The 24,042-nt window shown below is 52.4% G+C and overlaps 1 protein-coding gene across 1 annotated transcript in view; it reads right to left on the bottom strand.

Moving 5' to 3' along the window:
* Positions 1 to 7,590: 7,590 nt before the first annotated feature.
* Positions 7,591 to 24,042, bottom strand: part of LOC123353773 (SH3 domain-binding protein 5-like) — a 34,744-nt gene continuing 18,292 nt past the window's right edge. Inside the window, exons 2-7 of the mRNA XM_044995184.1 lie at positions 13,192 to 13,391; positions 10,578 to 10,637; positions 9,854 to 9,982; positions 9,377 to 9,538; positions 8,562 to 8,735; positions 7,591 to 7,965 (exon numbers count right to left, since the gene is read on the bottom strand). Coding sequence (XP_044851119.1) covers positions 7,591 to 7,965; positions 8,562 to 8,735; positions 9,377 to 9,538; positions 9,854 to 9,982; positions 10,578 to 10,637; positions 13,192 to 13,391 — 1,100 coding nt within the window. The remainder of the gene's footprint in view (positions 7,966 to 8,561; positions 8,736 to 9,376; positions 9,539 to 9,853; positions 9,983 to 10,577; positions 10,638 to 13,191; positions 13,392 to 24,042) is intronic.

Genomic DNA, 24,042 nt, shown 5'->3' with positions numbered 1-24,042 from the left:
ACTACAAACCCACCAAGGGTCTTGCTGGGGGATGCCCCTAGTGGGTGATGGGAGGCTGATGTCACTGCCGAGAAGGTTGGGTAGCGAAGGAGAATGGGTGGGGAAGGGATGGCCCAGCAGCTCTGCTCCCAGAGCACGAAGCAACGTGACTCTCATCTGTCCTATGTGGTTCGGTCTCTCTCTCCAGGGCTAGAGCCGGGTGTGCCGTGCACTGGTTTGCTGTGGGAGGAGGGTCTGTTTTATATGCCTGCGCTGCACTTACAGGAGAAGGCTGGTTGTAGGAACGCACCCAGCTCGTGCGGTTGGGCTGGTCCGTAGTTCATGTGGCAGGTAGTTCCGCTGTCCCAACCAGCCCCTGAAAAAGTTCTGTGTCCTGCAGACACCAGCTTTACCCTGAGATTAGAAAGTTCCTCTCCGCTAAGACCAGTGATCATGCTGGAGGGGGGAAACCATGTGATAGTCCAACAGCAGAGTTGGGACATACAGAGATTCCCAGCGGCCAGAAGGAACCATTAGAATGAGATGATCTAGTCTGGCCTCCTGGATATCACAGGCCAGAGAATTTCACCCAGTTTCCCCTTTGATTGGACCCAATAACTAGCCCAGTTCCTAGGTTCCCAGGCAAGAACAGCCAAGGCCAGAGACTCCATCCCTGGGCCACTTGTTCCAATGGGAAATTCCCCCTCCTGGTAGAAATTCACACCCGGTTTGGCCCGTTTCAGGCGTTGGATCTGGAGTAGCACAAGCTGGGTGTGAGCGAGCCCTGAACTGGCGATACTCGGCATAGCCAAGCGTGTGACACACTCGTGGTTCACGATGAAAAATATTGGAGACCAAATATCCAGACGAAGCCAAATGCATAGTGGCTAAAGACAAAACAGCACAGTATGAAAAGACCTTCCCAAGGCCAGATCGGCGCTGGGGGCTGCAACCCGGGGCCTCGGATTTTGAGGACACCCCCGAAATACCCACCATTCACTGCACTGTTCTTCAGTTCCTCTCTCGCAGCATATTCCCCGTGCGTGGAGGATACGCCCTCTAAACCCACGTGTATTTACAGGACACATTAGCAAGCGCCTTACACCTCATCTAAGATCCGGCCCGCCAGGTTGTACCAGCTCCTGAGCCTATTCTGGGCTGGGCCTGTCTCCGCTGTGCTTTGGCTGATGCATGCCGGATACCGGTCCGTGATGGTTGCGCCAGGGGCCGGATATTCACGGATTTTGCCTTTGCAAGTTTTCCTCTCCGCTTAGGTCAAATGCTGAGCTGGCCAGTTCCAAGGAATTGTGGGAGATGCCGGTGAACAGCATTGTGGGGAAAAAAAACAAATCAGTTGGTGTAAGTGGCCAACAGTCGTGCCTACAATATTCATGCCGGGCACTAACCGGGCGGTAATGGGGTGTGAGTGCTGCTATGTACGTGTGGTTAACATGGCCCCCATCACCCCAGGTCTGGGCACCTCACATTTTGTGGTGTATTTACCCTTCCAACACCTCTGGGAGCCCAGGCAGTGCTAATAGTCCCGTTTGGGGAAACCGAGTCACAGACCGATTCATTGACTTGCCCCAGGAGGCTGCGGCTGGGCAGGAAATTTAACCTGGTTCTCCCACGTCACAGATTCATACTCCAGCCACCGTGTCCCTTTCTCCTCTGAGAAGTGCTGGCAAATGCTCTGCCAGCCCTGAATTGTTATTGCGAGGTGACGCTTCCGGGACCCTGCCGTACCCAGAGCCAGCTGCACCGTCTGCGTGGTCGGTCGTGAGTGGGTTTCTGGCTGCACACAGAGGATCCGGCGTGGCAGGTACTGAACAGAAACACAGTCCCGGCCCCAACAGCTTTCAGGGAAACTGAGGCACAGAGCCAAGAAAGGACTTGCCCTAGGTCAGGTTTCGTGGGAAAAGCACAGCGCCCCCTAGACCTGTTCCGGAGGGAAAAGCAGCCCCTTCCAGAGCCCCCCGCCCCCTTTTCCTCACTCTCCCGCCCAAGCACTAACCCCACCCAGCAGCCCCCAGCATGTCACAGTGATAAGAGCGGGGGTCGTCTGCTGCAGGTGACGGCCCCGACCGGGGATCCAGGGACAGGCCGGAGCTGCGAGCAGCCAAGCAGAGACGAGACATAAACACAGACTTCCATACCCAGATGTGGCCCTCAGGCCAAAAAGTTTGTCCACCCCTGAGCTGGCACGTCAGAGCTGGTCTAGACTAGGTGTATTTTAAAAACGGGTTAGCTCCCATGTTTTAGAAGTCCAGTGTGGACAGACCAGGTTGTATTTTAGCTCCTGCTCTCTGCTTTGCTATCCTAGGCTTCATCCTGACTAGCTAATGTCGGTAAAAATACAACTTTCCCGGTCTAAAAGATGTTAACTAACATGGGTCAAAACAAGCCTTCTAGCCCTGTCTAGACACGCCCTTAACTAACAGATATTAGTGAACACGTTTTAACAACAGAAATCGAAATCAGAGAAAACAGCTTTAACTGGAAGGGCAAGGGGGGTGAGGTGTTGCTTCTTTATCAGGGACTTATTTTCTCCCAACTGCTCCTTGGGTGTTTGAGTTCAATAAACATCACCAATACTAAATGCAAACTCTGCTCCTGGTTTATCCAGGACATTGGGAGCTCACTTGCACCAGTGTAAGGGGAGTGTGAAACTGTTGTGTTTCACGCTCACCGGGCCCTGGTGTAAAGGGGAAAAGCCATGGGAGCGTCAGACCCTGGGATTTTAAACAGCTCAGATGGTTTTTTGAACCCTCTCACTGCCCGGCGTGAATGAGCTGAGGTGTGCATGGAATCACTGCTCTCAGAATCCGGTCTGATCCCTAGTTTTCCATAGAGATGCCCAGAGTGGACGAGACTTGAATTTCAAGCAGAAAAACCAACATTTCAGGCTTCCTGTGCCCCAGATAAAGGAGCAGGGATGACCCTGATTTCCCAGCTCAGTTCTAAGACTCCTTCAGTACACGGTAACCAATGGCCCGGGGCTGTCGATAGTCCCATGCCAGGACGCCGGGCTAGATGGGCCTGCCGGCAGCTCAGCGAGGTGACGCTGCCATTTGCACAGGCTGGGAGAGTACGTTTGCGGGGCGGGGGCAGGCTCTGCAACTGGGCCGGGATGCTGCTGACAAGGGCTCGGCCAAGGAAATGGGTCATTTCCCTCTGGGCACCCCCAGATCTGGGGGCAGGGTGGATGCAGGCGGGTTTGATTGTGCCTGATGAGCAGCCAGGGGCTTGATTGCTGATTTCAAAACCATCCCGCACCCCCTGTCTTTGGACCCCTCCCCCCTTTACCTCCCCCTCCATCCTCCTGCTCCCCCCCACCTAACATGGATCTGAGTGTCAAGGAGCTAGGAAGATGAGCTGTTACCATGGAGATGTGTCACGGGTTCTAGAGTAAAGGCCTTTGTCAGTAAAGATCCCACTGTCAAAGGGAAGGGGGGCTTGCTGGGGAGCCAGGACTCCTGGGTTCTCCTCCCAGGGCTGAGAGGGGAGTGAGGTCCGTTGGGTAGAGCTGGCAGCAGGAGCTGAGAGCCAGGACTCCTGGGTTCTCTTCCCAGCTCCAGGAGCGGAGTGAGGTGTGGTGGGTAGAGCTGGGGGTGAGGGGTTGAAAGCCAGGATTCCTGGGTTTTCTTCCTGGCTCTGAGAGGGGAGTGAGGTCTGCTGGGTAGAGCCAGGTAGTGGGGATGCTGGGAGTCAGGACTCCTGGGTTCTCTTCCCCGCACTGCCACTCACTCACACACAGGGTGAGCTGGTCCCCCCGCCCTCCCCGGGAAAACAGGGAGCGCGATCTGGAGCCCTCCCACTAAAGAGCTCGGCATGGTGAAAGGACCAGAGCGAGAGCTCCTGCAGGCTACCAAGGCCGGAGGGCCGGCCACTCACCCAGGGCTGGCCAGTGGCTGATAGCACGGTCTGTACCCTGCGGCTTTGCTGTATCGTGTGCCCCATTCACGCAGCATCTCCCCGCCCCCTGCTTCGCAGCATTACATCGGCCCATTAATTGTGGCTTTTAATTGCAAACCCTGGTGGAGCTGCAGGCACGAGTCTGCCTGGCAGGCTGTGCTGTGCCCGCTGGCCACATGGCGAGGGCTGCGGTGGAGGAGACTCTCTCGCCCTCAGAGGAAGGATGGTGGGTGGAGCCATGATCCACAATGGCCCCTCCCCCGGGGGAGGTCATATCCAGTGCATGTCCCCCAATAACCTCTCCCCGATGTAACCGGGACACCTAAATGTTGCTAAGCGACACTGGTTCTCCTTGGCTACCCCCTAGAGATGGAGTGGGTGTGCCACCCAGCCTCAGAGCCACGCAGCTGAGTGCCAGAGCCCCCAGACTGCATAACGTCCGTGGGGATTCCCTCCCCACCCCCGTGAGGCTCCAGTGGTGGGGGTGGCAGTCAGCTGTGCTTGTTTGGCCAAGATTAGCTGCCCTGCTCCCTGCATACATGACTTCCATGTGGAATCAGGCTGGGATCAGGGGGCGCCGTCGCACCTGTCATCTGCAAGAGACGCCATGGGTTTGATTCTCAGCACAGAGCCAGAGTAATTTCTAGTCCAGAGACTGGACGTAGACTGTCGGCTCTTGGGGCTGGGGCCAGCTTTGTGCTCTGTGTCTGTGCAGCGCCTGGCACAATGGGGTCCTGATCCGTCACGGGGGCTCCTGTGTGCTACTACATTACAAATGAATAATGACTCTTAACCAGCCTTTTTCATCAGTTGGGCTCCAAGCACTTTACAAAGGAAGGTCAGTAGCATTATCCCCGCTTTACAGCTGGGGAAACTGAGGCACAGAGCGGGGAAGGGACTTGCCCCAGGTTATCCTGCAGGCCAGTGGCAGAGCCGAGAATAGAGCCCAGGGCTCCAGAGTCCCAGTCCAGTGCTCTCTGCACTAGGCCATGCTACCTCCCTGAGAATAATAAAAAATGGCACCAACTGAGCTCGGCACCTGTTGTGCCAGGGGCTGTACAAATGTAGCGAGAGATGGCAGCATTGCCAACCTCGGACGTGAACCAGGCCCCCAACACTGCAAGATGGACTTAAAATCATGAGATTTGTTTTATTAGATAACAATGAATTCAGGATTCTTTTTTCCTCCTCTGAAGCCAGTTTTTCCCTGCTGTCCCCAGGGCCACAGGTTCTTCTGACTCCAGGAGCTGGGCCTTGAAACCCCCCACCACCGTGCTGCTGAGGCAGTGCCAGCCCCTAAGAGCTCCCTTCCCATAGTATCTGAGCCCCCCGTGCGGTAGGGCAGGGACTGTTCTCTCTGTGTTACCTGTGGGGAAATGGAGGCACAGAGAGACTCCCGCAGGGGTCACACAGAATGTTTGCAGCGGAGCGGAGCTGATTTCCCCATAGCCCATCTTAGTGCCATAGCTGCCTTCCTCTCTAAGCCCAGCACCGTCCTTCTAACAGACCAAGGGAGGATTTGCAGATTGCAGGAGAAATGGGGGTACAAAGTAGTGAACTGATTCACCTGGCCTGCTGGTGTCAGGAGTGGGATTCGAGCCCAGATTTCCCGAATCCTGCCCCAGTGCTTTACCACATGACCACGCTGCACTTGAATCATAGAATCATAGAATCTCAGGGTTGGAAGGGACCTCAGGAGGTCATCTAGTCCAACCCCCTGCTCAAAGCAGGACCAAACCCAACTAAATCATCCCAGCCAGGGCTTTGTCAAGCCTGACCTTAAAAACCTCTAAGGAAGAAGATTCCACTACCTCCCTAAGTAACCCATTCCAGTGCTTCACCACCCTACTAGTGAAAAAGTTTTTCCTAATGTCCAACCTAAACCACCCCCTCTGCAACTTGAGACCATTACTCCTTGTTCTGTCATCTTCTACCACTGAGAACAGTCTAGATCCATCCTCTTTGGAACCCCCTTTCAGGTAGTTGAAAGCAGCTATCAAATCCCGCCTCATTCTTCTCTTCTGCAGACTAAACAATCCCAGTTCCCTCAGCCTCTCCTCATGAGTCACGTGCTCCAGCCCCCTAATCATTTTTGTTGCCCTCCGCTGGACTCTCTCCAATTTATCCACATCCTTCTTGTAGTGTGGTGCCCAAAACGTTTAACGTCTCCTCTCAAATAATTCCCCTCCCACCCCCCCGTTCGATATTTACATCCTTCAGCTACTCCCAGACAGTTATCTGAGCGCTCCTTAGCCACCGTCTAGCCAAGCTAGTCGTATTTAGTTTTTACAATCTCCCCTTGTAATTTAATCCTCTGAGACCCTTAATCATTTTCGCTGCACTGCTCCAAATTCCCTCTCATTTGACGGCAGCTTCCGTGCCCCGGAGTGCAGAGGCAGGATCCAGGCCGGAAGTGTCCCTGGAGAGGGGGTGGGGATCATCCTGCCCACCAGGCACTGGGATATGGTGTGTCCTAAAATAGCCCCGGCCCTGTGGCTGGAGCAGTCGGACGGGCACACAGGGGTGCTGCAAAAGGCCCGGCCCGTCTCTGCAGGGCTAACAGGTCGTGACCCACTTATGCAGGATGGGCTTGTGGGTCAGATGCTGGGACTCAGGAGAGCTGAGCTCGATTCCTGCTCTGCCACTGACTCCCCATGCAGCCTGGTGTGAGTCACTGCATCACCTGGTGCCTCAGTTTCCCCTTCTGTAAAATAAGGGGGACCAATCCTTCCCTTTGTTTCAATTGTGAGCTCTATGGGGTAGGGGCAACCTCTCGCTGTGTCTGTGCAGCGCTCGGCACAAGGGGGCCCTGATCTCGGTCGGGGTCTGTGCAGCGCTCGGCACAAGGGGGCCCTGATCTCGGTCGGGGTCTGTGCAGCGCCCGGCACAAGGGGACCCTGATCTCGGTCGGGGTCTGGGCAGCGCCCGGCACAATGGGACCCTGATCTCGGTCGGGGTCTGTGCAGCGCCCGGCACAAGGGGGCCCTGATCTCCGTCGGGGTCTGTGCAGGGCTTGGCACAAGTGGGCCCTGATCTCGGTCGGTGTCTGGGCAGCGCCCAGCACAAGGGGGCCCTGATCTCGGTCGGGGTCTGTGCAGGGCTTGGCACAAGGGGGCCCTGATCTCAGTCGGGGTCTGGGCAGCGCCCGGCACAAGGGGGGCCCTGATCTCGGTCGGGGTCTGGGCAGCGCCCGGCACAAGGGGGCCCTGATCTCGGTCCGGGTCTGGGCAGCGCCCGGCACCAGGGGGCCCTGATCTCGGTCGGGGTCTGTGCAGCGCCCGGCACAAGGGGGCCCTGATCTTGGTCAGGGTCTGTGCACCGCCCGGCACAAGGGGGCCCTGATCTCGGTTGGGGTCTGTGCACCGCCCGGCACAAAGGGGCCCCCCCACATCCTGGTGACAACCTTAATGCGGATAATAATTGTACGTCTTCTGCTGTAGAAAGGAGCCTCCTGTGTGTGCAGACTTGGCAGCCCTGTTGCTTGGGCGCTGCCCAGTGGATGGGCTGTGGGGAGTTTCCAGGGAACCCGCTGTTGCTGGGTCAGGAATCCAGGGCTCCGAAGGCCGATAAATCTGTTGGCGCTAGAGCAGGAGATTTCCAGACGCTTGTTCATCTCGCTGCCCTTTGCTGTGGCTTTCCAGGGCATTCCCTCCTTGCCCGGCTGGGCTCGCCGAGGGGAAGGGCCAGGGAGGTGGGTTAGAGGCTGACGCTGCGGTGGTGCTTGAACTGGCTCTGTCCGCCCCGTCGCTGCTCCTGCTCCTCCAGCTCATCGCTGTTGAGACTGGTGGCGTCCGACAGCCCCAGCAGATGCTCCACCGAGTCAAACTTCTGCAGGTCGGAGGCAATGGTCTGCAAGCTGAGCATGGAGAGCGTGTCCGTGGGGGGGCACTCAGCACCCAGGCCAGCCCCTGCCTCTGCCCCTACTGGCGAGGCCCGGCATTGGATGAGGCGCTGCAGCCGCCGGGCGTGGATCTGCTCACTGATCTGCTCCAGGTTACGAAGCGCCACCGAGTAGCGCCTTTTGGCTTGGGAGACCCGCTGCTCCAGCCCCGTCACCTTGGCCTTGTGCTCCTGGGGATTGGAGGACATCAGCGGTTACACAGATCCCTCTGACGCCACATAGCACCCCCAAACCCTCCCTGCCCATCCCACCTCCCCGCTCCAGCCCCCTTGGCCTTGTGCTCCTCGGGATGGGGGGGGGCACCAAACCCATGATAGAAAGACACCCCCTATCTCCATCCTATAAATTCAATCCACCCTCTGCATGCTCAGCCCCGCCCACACTCTTCCTCACAGTTATCCGCACATGTGCACGCACAAACACACACACACACACACACACCCCTCTCCAAACCCAATCACAGCCTCACATCTCTCTCTGCTCTGGGCCCCACAGCCAGGGGAGGGCAGCAGCCATGAGAAAACCCATCCCTTCCTGGGTAGGGAGCAGCAACAAAGGCTGGCAGGAACACATGCCACCCAGGGCATTGTGGGATCTCAGAGGGGTGGGTACATCTCACCCAAGCCGCACACGCACTCAGCCCCCAAAGCACTGACACCGGGGTCTTAGCAGGGGCAGGCATGCATGTGCCCCGGCCCCCCTTGGGGGGGCATGCATGTGTACGCCCCGGCACTCCCAGGATCGCAGTGGGGCTGTAACGCCTCACCTCGAGGATCTGGTTGAACTGGGCCTTGAGCTCGAAGTCGGGCTTGCTCTTTACGATGACACGCTTGAGGGATTTCTGCAGGCTCTGCACCTTGGCTTCCGCCTGCTGGCAGAGCGGAGTGACGCGCTGGTGCTCCCGCTCGCTTTGCATCCGCTCCTCCTCCGCCTCATTCACCTGCAGCCAGAGCAGGACGACGCACAGCTCAGAGCGGACCTCCGTTCCCACCCAGCCTGTGTCCCCACATACACAGAGCCTTGCAGATCTCAGTCACCTCCATCCACTCCCCACCCTGCCACACACACCGCATCCAGTTCCATCACCCCTCCCCGTCTGTCCCTCCCCAACAGGGACTCAGGCTGTCACCTCCCTCAGGGGGTGCAACCTACCACACCCCCATTCTCTGTGCAGGTATGGTCCTTTTGGCATCCCCATCTCTCCTCTGGCAGATGGCGTGATCATTCGGTTATTGCCTCCACCATGTCCCTGAGCTCCATGCACCCAGCTCTCACCATGCAGATGGCAAATCTTCCTCCCCCTGTGCCCAGCCAGTGTGGTCCCCCAGCTCTCCCCTAGCAGGTAGCATCATCAGCACCTCCATGTAGTTGGTATAATTCCCCTGGCCCTTGTGACTGGTATGGCTCCCTGGCCCAGTCCCCATGTCTGACTTTCCCAGTGACATGGTTCCCCCCCCCGACTCCACCCACGTGCTTGGTACAGCCCACTGCCTCTCCACCATGTCTCACCTTGCAGGTGGTGTGGTTCCCCCCTACCTGGGGAGTACAACCTCCAGCTCCAGCCCCTCCCCAATGTCTCACCTTGCAGGTGGCATGGTTGAGCATCTCCTGCCAGGTGGGGTCGAGCCGGTTCTTGTCGGCCATGACGCCCTGTTCCGCCACAAAGACCATCTCGCGGGCGGCGTTGTGGATGCTGACCGCCCATTCGTACCGCAGTGCTGCCTTCTGCGTCTCCTGCTGAGCCTGCGTGGAGGGGAAAGGAAAGTCACAGAGAGAGAGCACGTGCAGCGCAAGGGACTCCTGCCCCCTCTCCTCTCCCAGAGCAGGGATAGAACCCAGGTGTCCTGACTCTCAGCCCCCATGTTCTAACCACTAGACCCCACCCCCCCTTCCACAGCAGGGACAGAACCCCGGTGTCCTGACTCCCAGCCCCTGCTCTAACCCACTAGACACCACTCGCTCCCCAGGGCCAGGACAGAACCCAGGAGTTTGATTTTGGCATGTCTCAGGGCGGGGGCTACACCAGGCAGGGGGCAGGGCAGAGGGGAGCATTCACACCTCCTTGGCCAGGCGACGGGCCTCATAGTACGGACGCGCTTTCTCGATGCAGTTCCCCAGCTGGGAGCCCTGGGTGTTGAGCTTCCTGGCCGATTCAGAGAGGATCCTGCGGTATGTGGTCCTGGCTTCCTGCAGCGGGGAGGAGAGCAGCAGCATTGGGGCCAGCATTGACTGCCAGGGGAGAGCGACCACTGCTGAGCCCCTACCCCACTCCTTGCAGCACAGCACCCCCTAATGCTGAACTGGGGCCAGTACCGACCACAGGGGAGAGTACCCCCTGCTGAGCTCCCCGCCCCGCAACCTGTAGCACAACGCCCTCTAGCGTCACACTGGGAAACTGGGACCAGCAGTGACTCCCAAGGGAGAGCACCCCCAACTGAGCCCCACTCCGCTCCCTGCAGCACAGGCCCCACACTGGGACAGACTGCCAGAGAGCACCCCAGCCGCCCACCCCGCCCCAGTGCTAATCCAGCCCAACCCTGCTTAGCTTCGCAGGGAAGTGCAGGGACTACGGAAGCAGCTCCAAGGGTCACAATGCCCAGTAAGGGCTGCAACCACCACAAAGAAACAGCCAGCTCACTGGCCCAGCACAGAAACAATCGGTGGGAGCTGCAGGGTATCTCCGGGGCCTGGACAGGGCTGTAACGCAAGGCTGGTCGTGGCAGGGTTACGCTGAATCCGAGGTGTGTGGCGATCAGCCTTGCAGGGAGCCATGTTCACTCACGTCCAGCTGCAGTTCCACCCGGTTGATCTCATTGGCCTGGTTGAGATGCTCCAGCTCCTCCTGCACAGGGGAGGCAGAGCATGAGGCTCAGGGACCCGCCCCAACGCCACACTCAGCTCAGCGGGACAGCGCCACCCTGACGGGTCTCCCCTCCCAGTCTGCGAGAGCCCCTCCCTGCAACCCTTCCGCTCCCGGCACAGCTGTGAGGGATGGCACCATGAACAACACAGTGCGGCCTAGTGCACAGAGCATATTCCAGGCTGTGCCACTGGCCTGCTGGGTGACCGTGGGTAAGTCGCTTCGCCTCTCTGTGCCTCATTTTCCCATCTGTGAAATGTGATACATTTGAAATCCATTTGATCTGCTGGTGAAAAGTGCTAGATCAGAGGTGGGGGCTATTGTGTGTACCTGTTCTGAGGAGACAGGACAGGGCTTTGTGCCAGGGACTCATGCTCTCTGATGGCAACGTGTGTCTGACACACAACATGTATTACAGTCATGGTTCAGGGCCACATCGTGCCAGGCACCATGTACAACACCTGCAGAAACGTACATGTGTTCCCAATTAGGCAAGAGACAACAGGCACTTCTGATCAGTGTGATAGCAGCCGCAGCTCCTAGCCAATGTTGAGCATCGTGGCAAAGGAGGCACTTGAAGGGGGGCAGTGAGGTAGCTTTGTGGATGTTTATGGGAGCTGCTGCTCCCCCTCCTCCAGACAGGGGTGGCATGGCAGGAAGCAGGGAGGTGCCGCTGGGAAAATCTACCAAATGAGTGATAAAGGCTGGTGTCACTGGCAGAGGGGAGGCTGGGCTCCACATCTTGATAGTGTGGGAGGGATGACAGATAAGGCTCTTCATAGCCCTAAGACAAGCAGTTTGTGTGTGATGCAAAGGGGAGCCAATGGGGAGCTTGCAGAGAGGGGTGGCAGGGTCACAGGAAAATGACCTTTGCAGCAGTGTTGTGAACAAACGTAAGCTGGGTAAAGCGATGGGACTGCTCCCAGCCAGTGAGGAGGATGCTGCAGCAATTGAGATGCGAGACAACGAGGGCCTGGGGGAGAGACCTAATGCACTCTGAGATCTATTGATGATCAGAGCTGGGTAACGGCACCCGAGCTCTGCTGTTCCCTGAGGTAGCAGGATGGGCCCCTGCACCAAGGATCCTGTATCTCTGATCGCGACCTGAGTCACATACATTATGGTAGCCCCTAGGGGCTGCATTGTACACTCACATAAAGAAAGACAGTCCCTACTCTAAGGTGTGAGCAGACTACAAGGGCTGGACTATAGGATTTCCAGAGGTCCCTTCCAGCCCTACAACCAGGATCCTAGGAAGGCTTTTAACTCGACCAGCTTAGCATGGGCTGCAGTTACAACTGCTTGGTCTTGGAGTCCCAGGAGGTGTTAATTAGATCAAGTGAGATAACAGGATCAAAGGACACCTTTAAATCCTGATCTAGACAAAGCCTTAATCCAATTCAAAGATGTTTTATAAATCGGTTTAATTTAATTCAGGGCTTGTCTACACAGGGAAGCTGTCCAGCATAATTATACTACTATTCTACAGCTACGGCTACGCCAGTGTACCCCCACATGAGGACATGCTAGTCCAGAAATAAAAGTGACTGTTTCCTGTATTTACTTGCAAGTAATTATTCTGGGATGAGTGTTGTTGTAGAGCGATAAGGTGAGGTAATATCTTTTATTGGACAACTTCTGTTATTCTGTGTTAACAGGCCACTTCACCTTGAATAGCCCCTTAGAATATGTGCTATTTACACTTAACTATCCCTTCAACCTTGTAGTTAGCTGTGACACTCGGCGTACCCTTCCCAGACCTGAAGAGCTGCAGGTAACCTGAAAGCTCAGTCGGTCCGATAAAAGATATTACATCACCACCTTGTCTCTCAAACTTCTGGAAGAAAGGGTTTGGCTACACTTGAGAGTTGCAGCGCTGGGAGTTTGCAGCACTGGTCGTGCAGCTGTGTAGGAACAGCGCTGGTGAGTGGCCACACTCACAGCTACCAGCGCTGCAGTGTGGCCACATTTGCAGCATTTGCAGCGCTGTTGGGAGTGATGCATTATGGGCAGCTATCCCAGCGTTCAAGTGGCAGCAACGTGCTTTTCAAAAGAATAGCATGTCCACACAGGGAGTTATATTGAAATAGCTACAGCATGATAATTATTTCACTATAGCTCTGCTGCTCAACCTCTCCATGTAGACAAGCTCTCAGTGAAGAATCAGATTAAGATAAATTGTTATGAACTGGATTACAGTGTCCACACAGGAACCTGCACCAATTTACAACTCAAACTAATCCCCCAAGGAAAGATTACTGCCTTCTGTAATGGTGACTTCACACCTCAACACATGCCTTTGCCTCTCTGGTGTATGTACAAAGGTAGGCCTTGGGGACAGGGGGCCATTTTAACCAACACCAGGGATTGAACCAGTGCTAAAAGCAAGAGTCTCCACAGCTCAAGCTAAAGAGCCAGGCTCTGCATCTGGGGCTGTGACATCCCCTGTGGAGCAGGCCCCCAGGGGAATGTGTAGCTCCCCCTGGCCAGCAGTGACCAATGGCATTAGAGGAAGCCAGGTCCAGCCAGTCCTCACCTGTATCCTGGGGTCCAGCTCTTCCTCCACATCTTCCTGGTCCATCGACAGCATCTTGGTTTCATCACTACTGCAGACATTCTTGGGGATAGGAGCCCTGAGCTCCTCACCCTCCTGTGTGGGTGTCCGCAGCTCCCCAGGAAGCGTCTGGCACTCGTCCCCCACGTTCATGCCCAGAATCAGCCGCTGGTCTGAGTCCCCTATGGTGGGGCCCCCACAACACTCCTCCCCTTGGCAATATCCCCTGTGGATGAGGGGAAAGCAGTGGATGTGCTATTTCTGGACTTTAGCAAAGCTTTTGATACAGTCTCCCACAGTATTCTTGCCAGCAAGTTAAAGAAGTATGGGCTGGATGAATGGACGGTAAGGTGGATAGAAAACTGGCTAGATGGTCGGGCTCAACGGGTAGTGATCAATGGTTCCATGTCTAGTTGGCAGCCGGTATCAAGTGGAGTGCCCCAAGGATCGGTGCTGGGGCCGGTTTTATTCAATATCTTCATTAACGATCTGGAGGATGGTGTGGACTGCACCCTTAGCAAGTTTGCAGATGACACTAAACTGGGAGGAGTGGTTGATACGCTGGAGGGTAGGGCTAGGATACAGAGGGACCTAGACAAATTAGAGGATTGGGCCAAAAGAAATATGATGAGGTTCAACAAGGACAAGTGCAGAGTCCTGCACTTAGGACGGAAGAATCCCATGCACTGCTACAGACTAGGGACCGAATGGCTGGGCAGCAGTTCTGCAGAAAAGGACCTAGGGGTTATGGTGGATGAAAAGCTGAATATGAGTCAACAGTGTGCCCTTGTTGCCAAGAAGGCTAATGGCATTTTGGTTGTATAAGTAGGGGCATTTCCAGCAGATCAAGGGATGTGATCATTCCCCTCTACTCAGCACTGGTGAGGCCTCATTTGGAGTACTGTGTCCAGTTTTGGGCCCCACACTACAAGAAGGATGTGGATAAATTGGAGAGAGTCCAGCGGAGGGCAACAAAAATGATTAGGAGGCTGGAGCACATGACTTATGAGGAGAGGCTGAGGGAACTGGGATTGTTTAGTCTGCAGAAGAGAAGAATGAGGGAGGATTTGAGAGCTGCTTTCAACTACCTGAAAGGGGGTTCCAAAGAGAATGGATCTAGACTGTTCTCAGTGGTAGAAGATGACAGAACAAGGAGTAATGGTCTCAAGTTGCAGAGGGGGAGGTTTAGGTTGGATATTAGGAAAAACTTTTTCACTAGTAGGGTGGTGAAGAACTGGAATGGGTTACCTAGGGAGGTGGTGGAATCTCCTTCCTTAGAGGTTTTTAAGGTCAGGCTTGACAAAGCCCTGGCTGGGATGATTTAGTTGGGTTTGGTCCTGCTTTGAGCAGGGGGTTGGACTAGATGACCTCCTGAGGTCCCTTCCAACCCTGAGATTCTATGATTCTATGAATATCAGGTCTCCCTCAGCAGGCAGGCCACAGGCAGAACCTTCACAGGGACGCAGGCATCCTAGCAGTGGGCCCATCCACTGGGTCACACCGACACATGAGCCATGAGCTGGCAGGGAATTGGGAATGATTGGGAATGTGTAGCTCCCCCTGGCCAGCAGTGACCAATGGCATTAGGGAGCTGGCCCCACCCCTGCCCCACCCCTAGGAGAGGGGAACTGAAACTCAACTTCAATCACAGAAAAATCTTCCCTGGGAAGGAAGGGGACATCTTGTTTTAAAGACCAGGTTTGTGTTTGTTCCTGCTACATACAGAGGGGCTGGGTAGTGCTGATTCCAGCCCCCAGACTCTGGGAGGATAAGGAACAAATTCAGGCTGCCAGTGACCTGCAGGAGGGAGATGATCTTTTGACAGTGACAGACGCCTCGTCCTAAAGGCCTTTGTCTGCCCCCTCCCAGTGACTGTTTGGCACAGGAATGTAGTCCTCACTCCTGGGTCTCTCCTGGGGAAATAATGTTTCTGTGCAAAACACCAAAGCTTTTAACAGAAAGGAAGAAAAGGAAATGGCCACATGATGGGACTAGGACATAAAGAATGAAACACAAGATTCTTCTCCCCTGTGCATTGACTTTTAACCTTGCTTGTGGTGGTGGTGTATCCATGTTGGTCCCAGGGGTCCTCTGGGGCGCCGGGCATTGGCCACTTTCGGGAGAGTGGGCTAGATGAGCTGGTCTGACTCAGTGTGGCTGTTCTTATATTCTAACTGCTGGTTATGGAAGAGACGACCTTCCAGGCTACACAGGACTGAAGAAGTGTGTGGGGTTAGCTCCAAAGCTTGTCTCTTTCACCAACAGAGGTTGGTCCTCTTACCCTCACCACCTTGTCTCTCTTGGACTCTGAAAAGTGTTTTCTCTCCACTCCCCTTGGAGAGAAGTTAAGTTTCCCTTTGGGCAACTATCAGGCTGAAGCAATTGTATTGACTGTGACACTAGAATTGAAGATTTAATATTATAAATAAATGAGTCTAAACCTGAGGTTCTGGTTTTCACATTGGTTTTTCTAACTCAGTTCCCAATTCTCTTCTAGAAAGGCCTCCAGGACGCCTGCCCAGCCCAGCAAAAGTGGCAAGGAGAAAGCCCACAATGCTGCTCTTTCAGGTAGTTGAAGGCTGCTGTCAAATCCCCCCTCACTCAGTCAATCCCCAGTCTGTGGCATTGCATAGGATTCTTCCGTCCTAAGTGCAGGACTCTGCACTTCTCCTTGTTGAACCTCCTCAGATTTCTTTTGGCCCAATCCTCCAATTTGTCTAGGTCGCTCTGGACCCAAATCCTGTCCTCCAGCGCTTGGATTCTTTACATGCTTTCACAGAGCAAAGAGCACATGTTCCATGATTTCATAGGGCAGAGTTTTGTGCTATCGGGAGCTTTCCCTGTGTGAATTTGACAGGTGGATCAACATAGAGACACATTGTGACCCTTCTCAGGGTACTGAGGACTGTGAGTCTCCTTGTTGCCACCTGCCACAAGGAAGAGGGAGTTTTGCATTTGGCAGCTGGATGTTAGTGACCAAACTCACCAGCCTGCTGGAACTCAAGGACCCTCCTCTGAGCTACAGCAGTCACCTTAACCCTTGAGTTCCTTCAATGTGTCCCCCTCTGTGGTCCAGCCCAGATCACCAGATACTCGGTGAAATCCCAGATCCTCTCTTCCCCAATTATCCCAGGTTACTAGTTTTACTGTGGACCATTGCTACTGTATCTCACACAGCACCTGAGTACAGTTATTGAACAAGCAAAAAATTTATTTAACAATGGATAGAGATTTAAACAAACAAACGTGAGTGATGGAAACCAACTGTTACCACTAAACAAAGGCAGAAAATGATAGAAGAGAAAGGCCAGCACAAAAAACAGAGAGGAACAACTAAAAGGACAATGGTTGGAACTCTCCATTTCTCTCAGTCTTTGGATTGAGGGGTACTAGAGCTGTAGCAACAGTTGAGGAACCAGGGTAAATTAAATCTAAGGTTTGAGCTGCTAGTGAAGCATTTCCCACACTCACGGCATTCATAGGGCCTCTCTCCTCCGTGGATTGTTTGATGCCTAATAAGGTGCAAACTGCGATTGAAGGTTTTCCCACACTCACGGCATTCATAGAGCCTGTCCCCTGTGTGGATTCTCTGATGTACAGAAAGGGCTGAGCTGTGAGAGAATGTTTTCCTACACTCACGGCATTCATAGGGCCTTTCCCCTGTGTGGATTCTCTGATGTTGAGAAAGGTTTGAGCTGCTAGTGAAGCTTTTCCCACACTCACTGCATTCAAAGGGCCTCTCCCGTGTGGATTCTCTGATATTGAGAAAGGTTTGAGCTGCTAGTGAAGCATTTCCCACACTCACGGCATTCATAGGGCCTCTCTCCTCTGTGGATTGTTTGATGCCTAATAAGGTGCGAACTGCGATTGAAGGTTTTCCCACACTCACGGCATTCAAAGGGCCTGTCCCCTGTGTGGATTCTCTGATGTTGAGAAAGGTCTGAGCTGTGAGTGAAGCTTTTCCTACACTCACGGCATTCATAGGGCCTTTCCCCTGTGTGGATTCTCTGATGTTGAGAAAGATTTGAGCTCCTAGTGAAGCATTTCCCACACTCATGGCATTCAAAGGGCCTCTCCCCTGTGTGGATTCTCTGATGTTTAGAAAGGTCTGAGCTGCTAGTGAAGCTTTTCCCACACTCACTGCATTCAAAGGGCCTCTCCCCTGTGTGGATTCTCTGATGTACATAAAGGTCTGAGCTGTGAGAGAATGTTTTCCTACACTCAAAGCATTAATAGGGCCTTTCCCTTGTGTGGATTCTCTGATGTTTAGAAAGGTCTAAGCTGCTAATGAAGCTTTTCCCACACTCACTGCATTCAAAGGGCCTCTCCCCTGTGTGGATTCTCTGATGTACAGAAAGGGCTGAGCTGCGAGAGAAGGTTTTTCCACACTCCCTGCATGTATTTTTTCTCTTTCGCCTGAGAATATCCTGCTGTGTTGTGGTTTCCATGAGGACCTTCTGAGTTCCCCAACAGGAAATAAATTTATCCACTTTCTTCCCTGGCTGGTTTCCTTGATCTGTTTTTGGTCTGTGCTGAATCTCACAGGAGTTTCCCTGCTCAGGACTCCTGGACACATTCCTTTTCGATCTTTGAGATAATGCTCTGTTTTTACCCACTGGCTCAACATTTTCAGGCTGAGAATTCTGCTCCTCTTTCTCACATGCCATTGCATCACCTGCTGTGATAGAGACAGAAACCTCAAACAGGGATGCAAAGGGGAAGACCAAACAAAAACAAGTGCTGAAGACAGGTCAAATAAAAATCAGGAGCTGAACTCCCCCAAAATCTTCCCCCAAATAGGAGAGAGGAGGGGGATGAATTCAGCCTTCACATCCCATCCAAATACGCAGGGGGAAGGGAGGAAGCTACTGCCTGGTGTCTGCTAGGGTCTATAGGAAGCCATGAACTATATTTACTCTGAGGATACGACCCCTGCTAGGGATAATAATGAACTGAGAGACATCCCCAAGGGCTTTGTTGGGCATTCCAGATGTTTCCTTCAGGCACTTACAGATTCTGAGGTGGTTTAATGTTTCCTCACCTGTGCAGGGAGATCTCAGGATCTTTCTTTCCTCTGAACCCTGGAGGTCTGGGACCCATGGCTCTTCCACTTGTTCCAGCTGCGAGAGCACATCACGTTGGAAAACTAGAAACCCTGCTCAGAGAAAGAAAACAAAGGAGTTCAGTTGATTTCATAAGACTTGGGCATAAAAAAAACCATTCTATTACTTTAACTTCAGTGCTTAGTGTGACCTGTGGACCAGGGGCAGTTCTCACTGAAAATGCCGAAGTTAGGGCAGGCTGAAAAAGGGAGAGCTGATGCTCCCAAAACTGCTGGTTAACACTGAAGTTAAACTCACTGACCAGTCACCAACTGTGCTTCTGATCCCCCACATGGGTTATCGAGAAGCTGAAAAAAGATATCACACAGCCCCCTTTATTCCATCCCAGTTCTCTGACTCCTAATCAGCAGCGAGGTCCAGTATAGTGAGAGGTTATTTAAAAACTCTGCTCACATAAACAAAGTGTTCTTCTGACTCCAAAGGGTCAGCCACATCACCAGGTCAGTATAGGTTTGGATATTACCCAAAATTCCATCCTTCCAGACAATCCTTTAGCATCTAAACTAAAGGTTTAAATGAAAGAAAGACAGAAAGAAGTTAAATGGGAAAGCAGTCAGATACATTCCAAAATGGATATATCAGGTTCTTAGCAGTATTGGTGAGTTGCTGGTTGAAAGTCTGTCCGGAACACATCCATAGCTTGGATGGGTCATTCAGTCCTTTGTTCAAGGGTTCAGTTTGTAGAGAAGTTGCTCCAGAGGTAGGAAGGGGGATTGAAGACAAAATGGAGATGATGATGCTGCCCTTTACATTCCTTTTGCCATGTGGCTTGTACTTCCTGTGTCCCAAACACAAGCTTCACAGCACGTGGCATGGAAAAGCCTTGAAGTTCTCATTACACAGGCATACCCCGGCATGTCTTGCTGACTCAATAGGTGTATTCCCTTGGTCCTTTCCATGGGCTCATTGTACAGATGATGACCCTGAATGGGCCATCAAACAGGCTAGGCAGTGTTGATGTCAATATGTCTGGGGGTGTCACCCAGAAACACTGCACAAGTCTGGAAATACAGATATACCCTACATATCTATAACTCACACTACAAAGATGATACAAACATAGAAACAAAATTATCACACTTGGCAAATCATAACATTTTCACTGACACCTTACATGGCATATCTAGCACAATTCATTGCAATTTTATCAGATTATATTATTATTTTATTATTAATACCAAAGTGTCTCACAATTCCATACAGTGTGACACTTGGTAAATCAGTGAATTCCCAGGACCAGTTCCCCAGGTCCTTGAAGATGCCAAACACTGTGCTTATGAGGGATTGAAATACCCACATATCTGCTGGAATACACACACACACAGACACTGTATCTGTCTATACCCCTGTGTTCACTCTTCTAGAAAATTATGATCAATTTTGTACGCAGTATGGCTTGTGAGGTATCATTTGAAAACGCGTAACCTACTGAATATTATCCTCCTGTTAAAACGTGTAGTAACACTGTATGTAAAGTTATGAGATTTTACTATATGATATTACTGAAAAAGTTACAATTCTGGGGAACACCCACAGAGCAGTTCCTCAGAGACAGCAAGGGAAACAGCTGGTCAAACAGCCATTCTCCTGTGGGGGGGAGGTGTGAAGAAGACATTTACATTCCATCACAGGGACCACTTGAAGCTGTTGTGGAAAACAACCACACGATTGATTTTGAACCAGCACAGCCTGAGGCTCTTTTCTTGGTTAAAAGTGCACAGGGGGCGACAGCTATTAGAATACTGTCCCCCTGAGCTAAAAATCACACAAGCCTTTTCAAGCTTAAAACCACAAACAATGACACATATGTTGCACGTTAATTACCTTATTTGGAATATATTGCAAAATATGATGCAGGTCAAAAGTGAGCTGAACAATCAGTTTTCCATATTCGGCCTTTCCTGTTATTGTTATTACACCTGGTGATATGGGAGCGAGACTCTGCATGTCTCAAGAAATGTCACTACCAACCTAGGCCATTTTCACATGCTGGGGTGCAATCCAGAGCAGTGAGGAGTTGTGTCATCTGTAATCCTGGGTGAGAATCAGTGTTCTGCTGCTGGAGCTCCCTTGTCTGGATACTCCCAGCCAGCATTCAAGGACGTACCAAGTGTCTGTGTGATAAGTAACCCTGGACTGGCAGCTCTGACTCCAGTCACCTGCTTGTTACACCCCAAGCACATTCTGGTTTGGGTAGAGAAGGCTCAGGGTTTGAGAGAAGGCCGGGGGTAGGAAGCTTCTGTTCATTATGCTGGACCTAACCCCCAGTTTTACTTGAGTAAAGAGGAGATATTTGACACTGTGCGATACGGCTCCTGTGCTCTGTTCCCAAAGTGTTCTGCAGCATGGGAGGGTCTCTGGTAGTGTGTGTGTCACTGGCATATTGGGGTGATGCTGCCAGGGCTGGCTCTAACAGTTTTGCTGCCCCAAGCAAAAAAAAAAAAAACGCCGCCCTGCCCCCGCGAGCGCCGCCCGACCCCTCCCTGAGCGTTGCACCGCCCAAGTCCCCGCCCCCCAGCGCCGCGTCGCCCAAGTCCCCGCCCCCCAGCGCCGCACTGCCCAAATCCCCGCCCTCCCCAGTGCCGCGTCCCCCAAGTCCCCACCCCCCCAAGCGTCGCACCGCCCAAGTCCCCGCCCCCCCCAGTGCTGCGTCACACCGCCCAAGTCCCCGCTCCACCGAGCGTCGCACCGCCCAAGTCCCCACCCCCCAGCGCCACGTCGCACCCCCCAAGTCCCCGCCCCCCGCCCCCCCCAGCGCCGCCTGGCCAAACCAAAAACAACCCCCGATCGCCGCTCCCTCCCAAGGTGCCGCCCCAATCATGTGTTTGGTAGGCTGGTGCCTGGAGCCGGCCCTGGATGCTGCAACAAGACAGAGTAGAGGTGGCATTGTGGGGGTGGCATGAACCTTCATTCTTCATTTCCCCTTCCAAGAACAGAGGGGACAGGACTCCTTACCCAGCGAGGTCACATTCTCATAGTTCTGCTGCATGACATCCCTGTAGAGGGCTCTCTGAGTGGGGTCCAGCAGAGCCCATTCCTCCATGGTGAAGTACAAAGCCACCTCCTCGAAGGTCACTGGCCCCTGAAAGAGCAAGAGTCCAACACTCAGTACCTGCTGCCCCACTCACAACCCCACTATTCACGGAACAGCAGCACCAGGGAAATGGAAGCTCCAGGAGGCACATGTTAACAGAGTCCCACCCCACCTAGCTTAGAGCAGCCAGGAGGCATCAGAGGGTAGAAAGAGAGAACCTTTGTGTCTCCCAGCTGACAGACGGAGGCAGGGTCATCACATTTATCACATAGCTACTAGCCAGAGCTTGATATAGGAGATGGGTCCAGAGCCAGCCCTTACTGGTGTCTCCCTGGTAGGAATCCCAACACTCTCCAAATAAAATATATGGAAGAAAGGGGAAGTCAATAGTAAAGAATAGAAGTTAGAAGGTCAGAATTGTAGAAAACTGGTAAAGAAAGCTATCAGAAATCAATGACCAATCAATGAGAAGAAGAAGGAAGATTTTAAAAGTATATTAAGTGCAAACTTAATCCTAACAATGGTACTTTACTAGATAGAAATGGCAGAATTATCAAAAATAATGCAGAAGAGGTAAAAGTCCTCAATAAATATTTCTCTCCTGGATTTGGAGAAAAACAGATGATGTACTCGTATCATAAGATGTTGACAACGACACTCTTTCCATTCTGACAAGAAGTCATGAGGACATTAAACAGCAGCTATTAAAGTCAGGCATGTTTAAATCAGCGGGTCCGGATAACTTGTATCCAAGACTTTCTAAATGACCTGAAGTCTGACATCTATACTCATCAAGAGAATGGAGCAGCCAATACTGGATTTCATTCATTAATAAAGAATCAAAGAAGGGTAATATGATTAGTGCCCACTAACAAAGGTTTAGAGAAAATAGAGCCTATCAAACTAACGGGATATCCTTACCGGAGGAGATCAAAAGTTTGGTTGCAGCTAAAAGTATTGATGTAATATACCTAAACTTCTGTAAGGGATATGACTTGATCAGCACAATATTTTTACTAAAAAAACTAGAATGATACAAAATAAACACGGCATACATTAAATAGATTAAAAACTGTGATAGTAAATGGGGAACCAGGGTCGAGTGGATTTCTTTCTAGCAGGTTCCCGCAGGGATTGGTTCTTGGCCCTGTGCTATTTAACATTCTTATCAATGACCTAGAAGAGAGTATAAAATCATCACTGATAAAGTTTGCAGTTGCCACAACGATTGGGGTTGGTGGTAACTAATGAAATGCCAGTAGATTCAGGCTCCAGCACTGGGAGTCTGGGAAGTTGTCCCAGCCCTGGCTGGAGGGTTATTTCCTGTTCCACAAAGAGGGGAAGTTCCATTCCCAACTCCTGTGCCTTGAAATTAGGCCCTATCTGACACTACACCCCCATATTCATCATAGTGGTATGGTTATAATATGATTAGGACATAATTATGATGTATTTTGTACAAGATGCATTATGTGTGGTGTCACTGGAAAAGTTATGATTTGCTGAATATGATTATCCTATTTGTGTGCACATATCATGTTCCTATCTGAAGTTATGGGTATTGACTCTGTATCTGTATTTCAAATGTGCTTACTCTGGGTAACACCCACAACGAGCCTTTCAGGTACAACAATGAAGAAGCAAGACAGTGCTGATGGCTCATCAACAAAGACAATGGACTGTGGAAGAAGTATGAACAACAAGGGTAATGTCGTGGTGGGAGTCTGCTACAGACCACCGGACCAGGGGGATGAGGTGGACGAGGCTTTCTTCCAGCAACTAACAGAAGTTGCTAGATCACAGGCCCTGGTTCTCATGGGTGACTTTAATCACCCCGATATCTGCTGGGAGAGCAATACAGCGGTGCACAGACAATCTAGGAAGTTTCTGGAAAGTGTAGGGGACAATTTCCTGGTGCAAGTGCTGGAGGAACCAACTAGGGGAAAAGCTCTTCTTGACCTGCTGCTCACAAACAGGGAAGAAATAGTAGAGGAAGCAATAGTGGATGGGAACCTGGAGGGCAGTGACCATGAGATGGTCGAGTTCAGGATCCTGACACAAGGAAAAAGGGAAAGCAGTAGAACAGAGACCCTGGACTTCAGAAAAGCAGACTTTGACTCCCTCAGGGAACTGATGGGCAAGGTCCCCTGGGAGAATAACATGACGGGGAAAGGAGTCGAGGAAAGCTGGCTGTATTTCAAAGAAACCTTATTGAGGTTGCAGGAACAAACCATCCCGATGTGTAGGAAGAGAAGTAAATATGGCAGGCGACCAGCTTGGCTTAACAGTGAAATCCTTGCTCGTCTTAAACACAAAAGAACAGCTTACAAGAAGTGGAAGATTGGACAAATAACCAGGGAGGAGTATAAAAGTATTGCTCAGGCATGCAGGTGTGAAATCAGGAAGGCCAAATCACACTTGGAGTTGCAGGTAGCCGGAGATGTTAGGAGTAACAAGAAGGGTTTCTTTAGGTATGTTAGCAACAGGAAGAAAGTCAAGGAAAGTGTGGGCCCCTTGCTGAATGAGGGAGGGAACCTAGTGACAGAGGATGTGGAGAAAGCTAGTGTACTCAATGCTTTTTTTGCCTCTGTCTTCACAGACAAGGTCAGCTCCCAGACAGCTGCACTCTGCAGCACGGTATGGGGAGGAGGTGACCAGCTCTCTGTGGAGAAAGAA

This window comes from Mauremys mutica, chromosome 20 (genome assembly GCF_020497125.1).
Source record: "Mauremys mutica isolate MM-2020 ecotype Southern chromosome 20, ASM2049712v1, whole genome shotgun sequence".
Classification (NCBI taxonomy): domain Eukaryota; kingdom Metazoa; phylum Chordata; order Testudines; family Geoemydidae; genus Mauremys; species Mauremys mutica.
The sequence above is the reverse complement of the archived record's forward strand: the minus strand, read 5'-3'. Positions and strand labels throughout refer to the sequence as shown.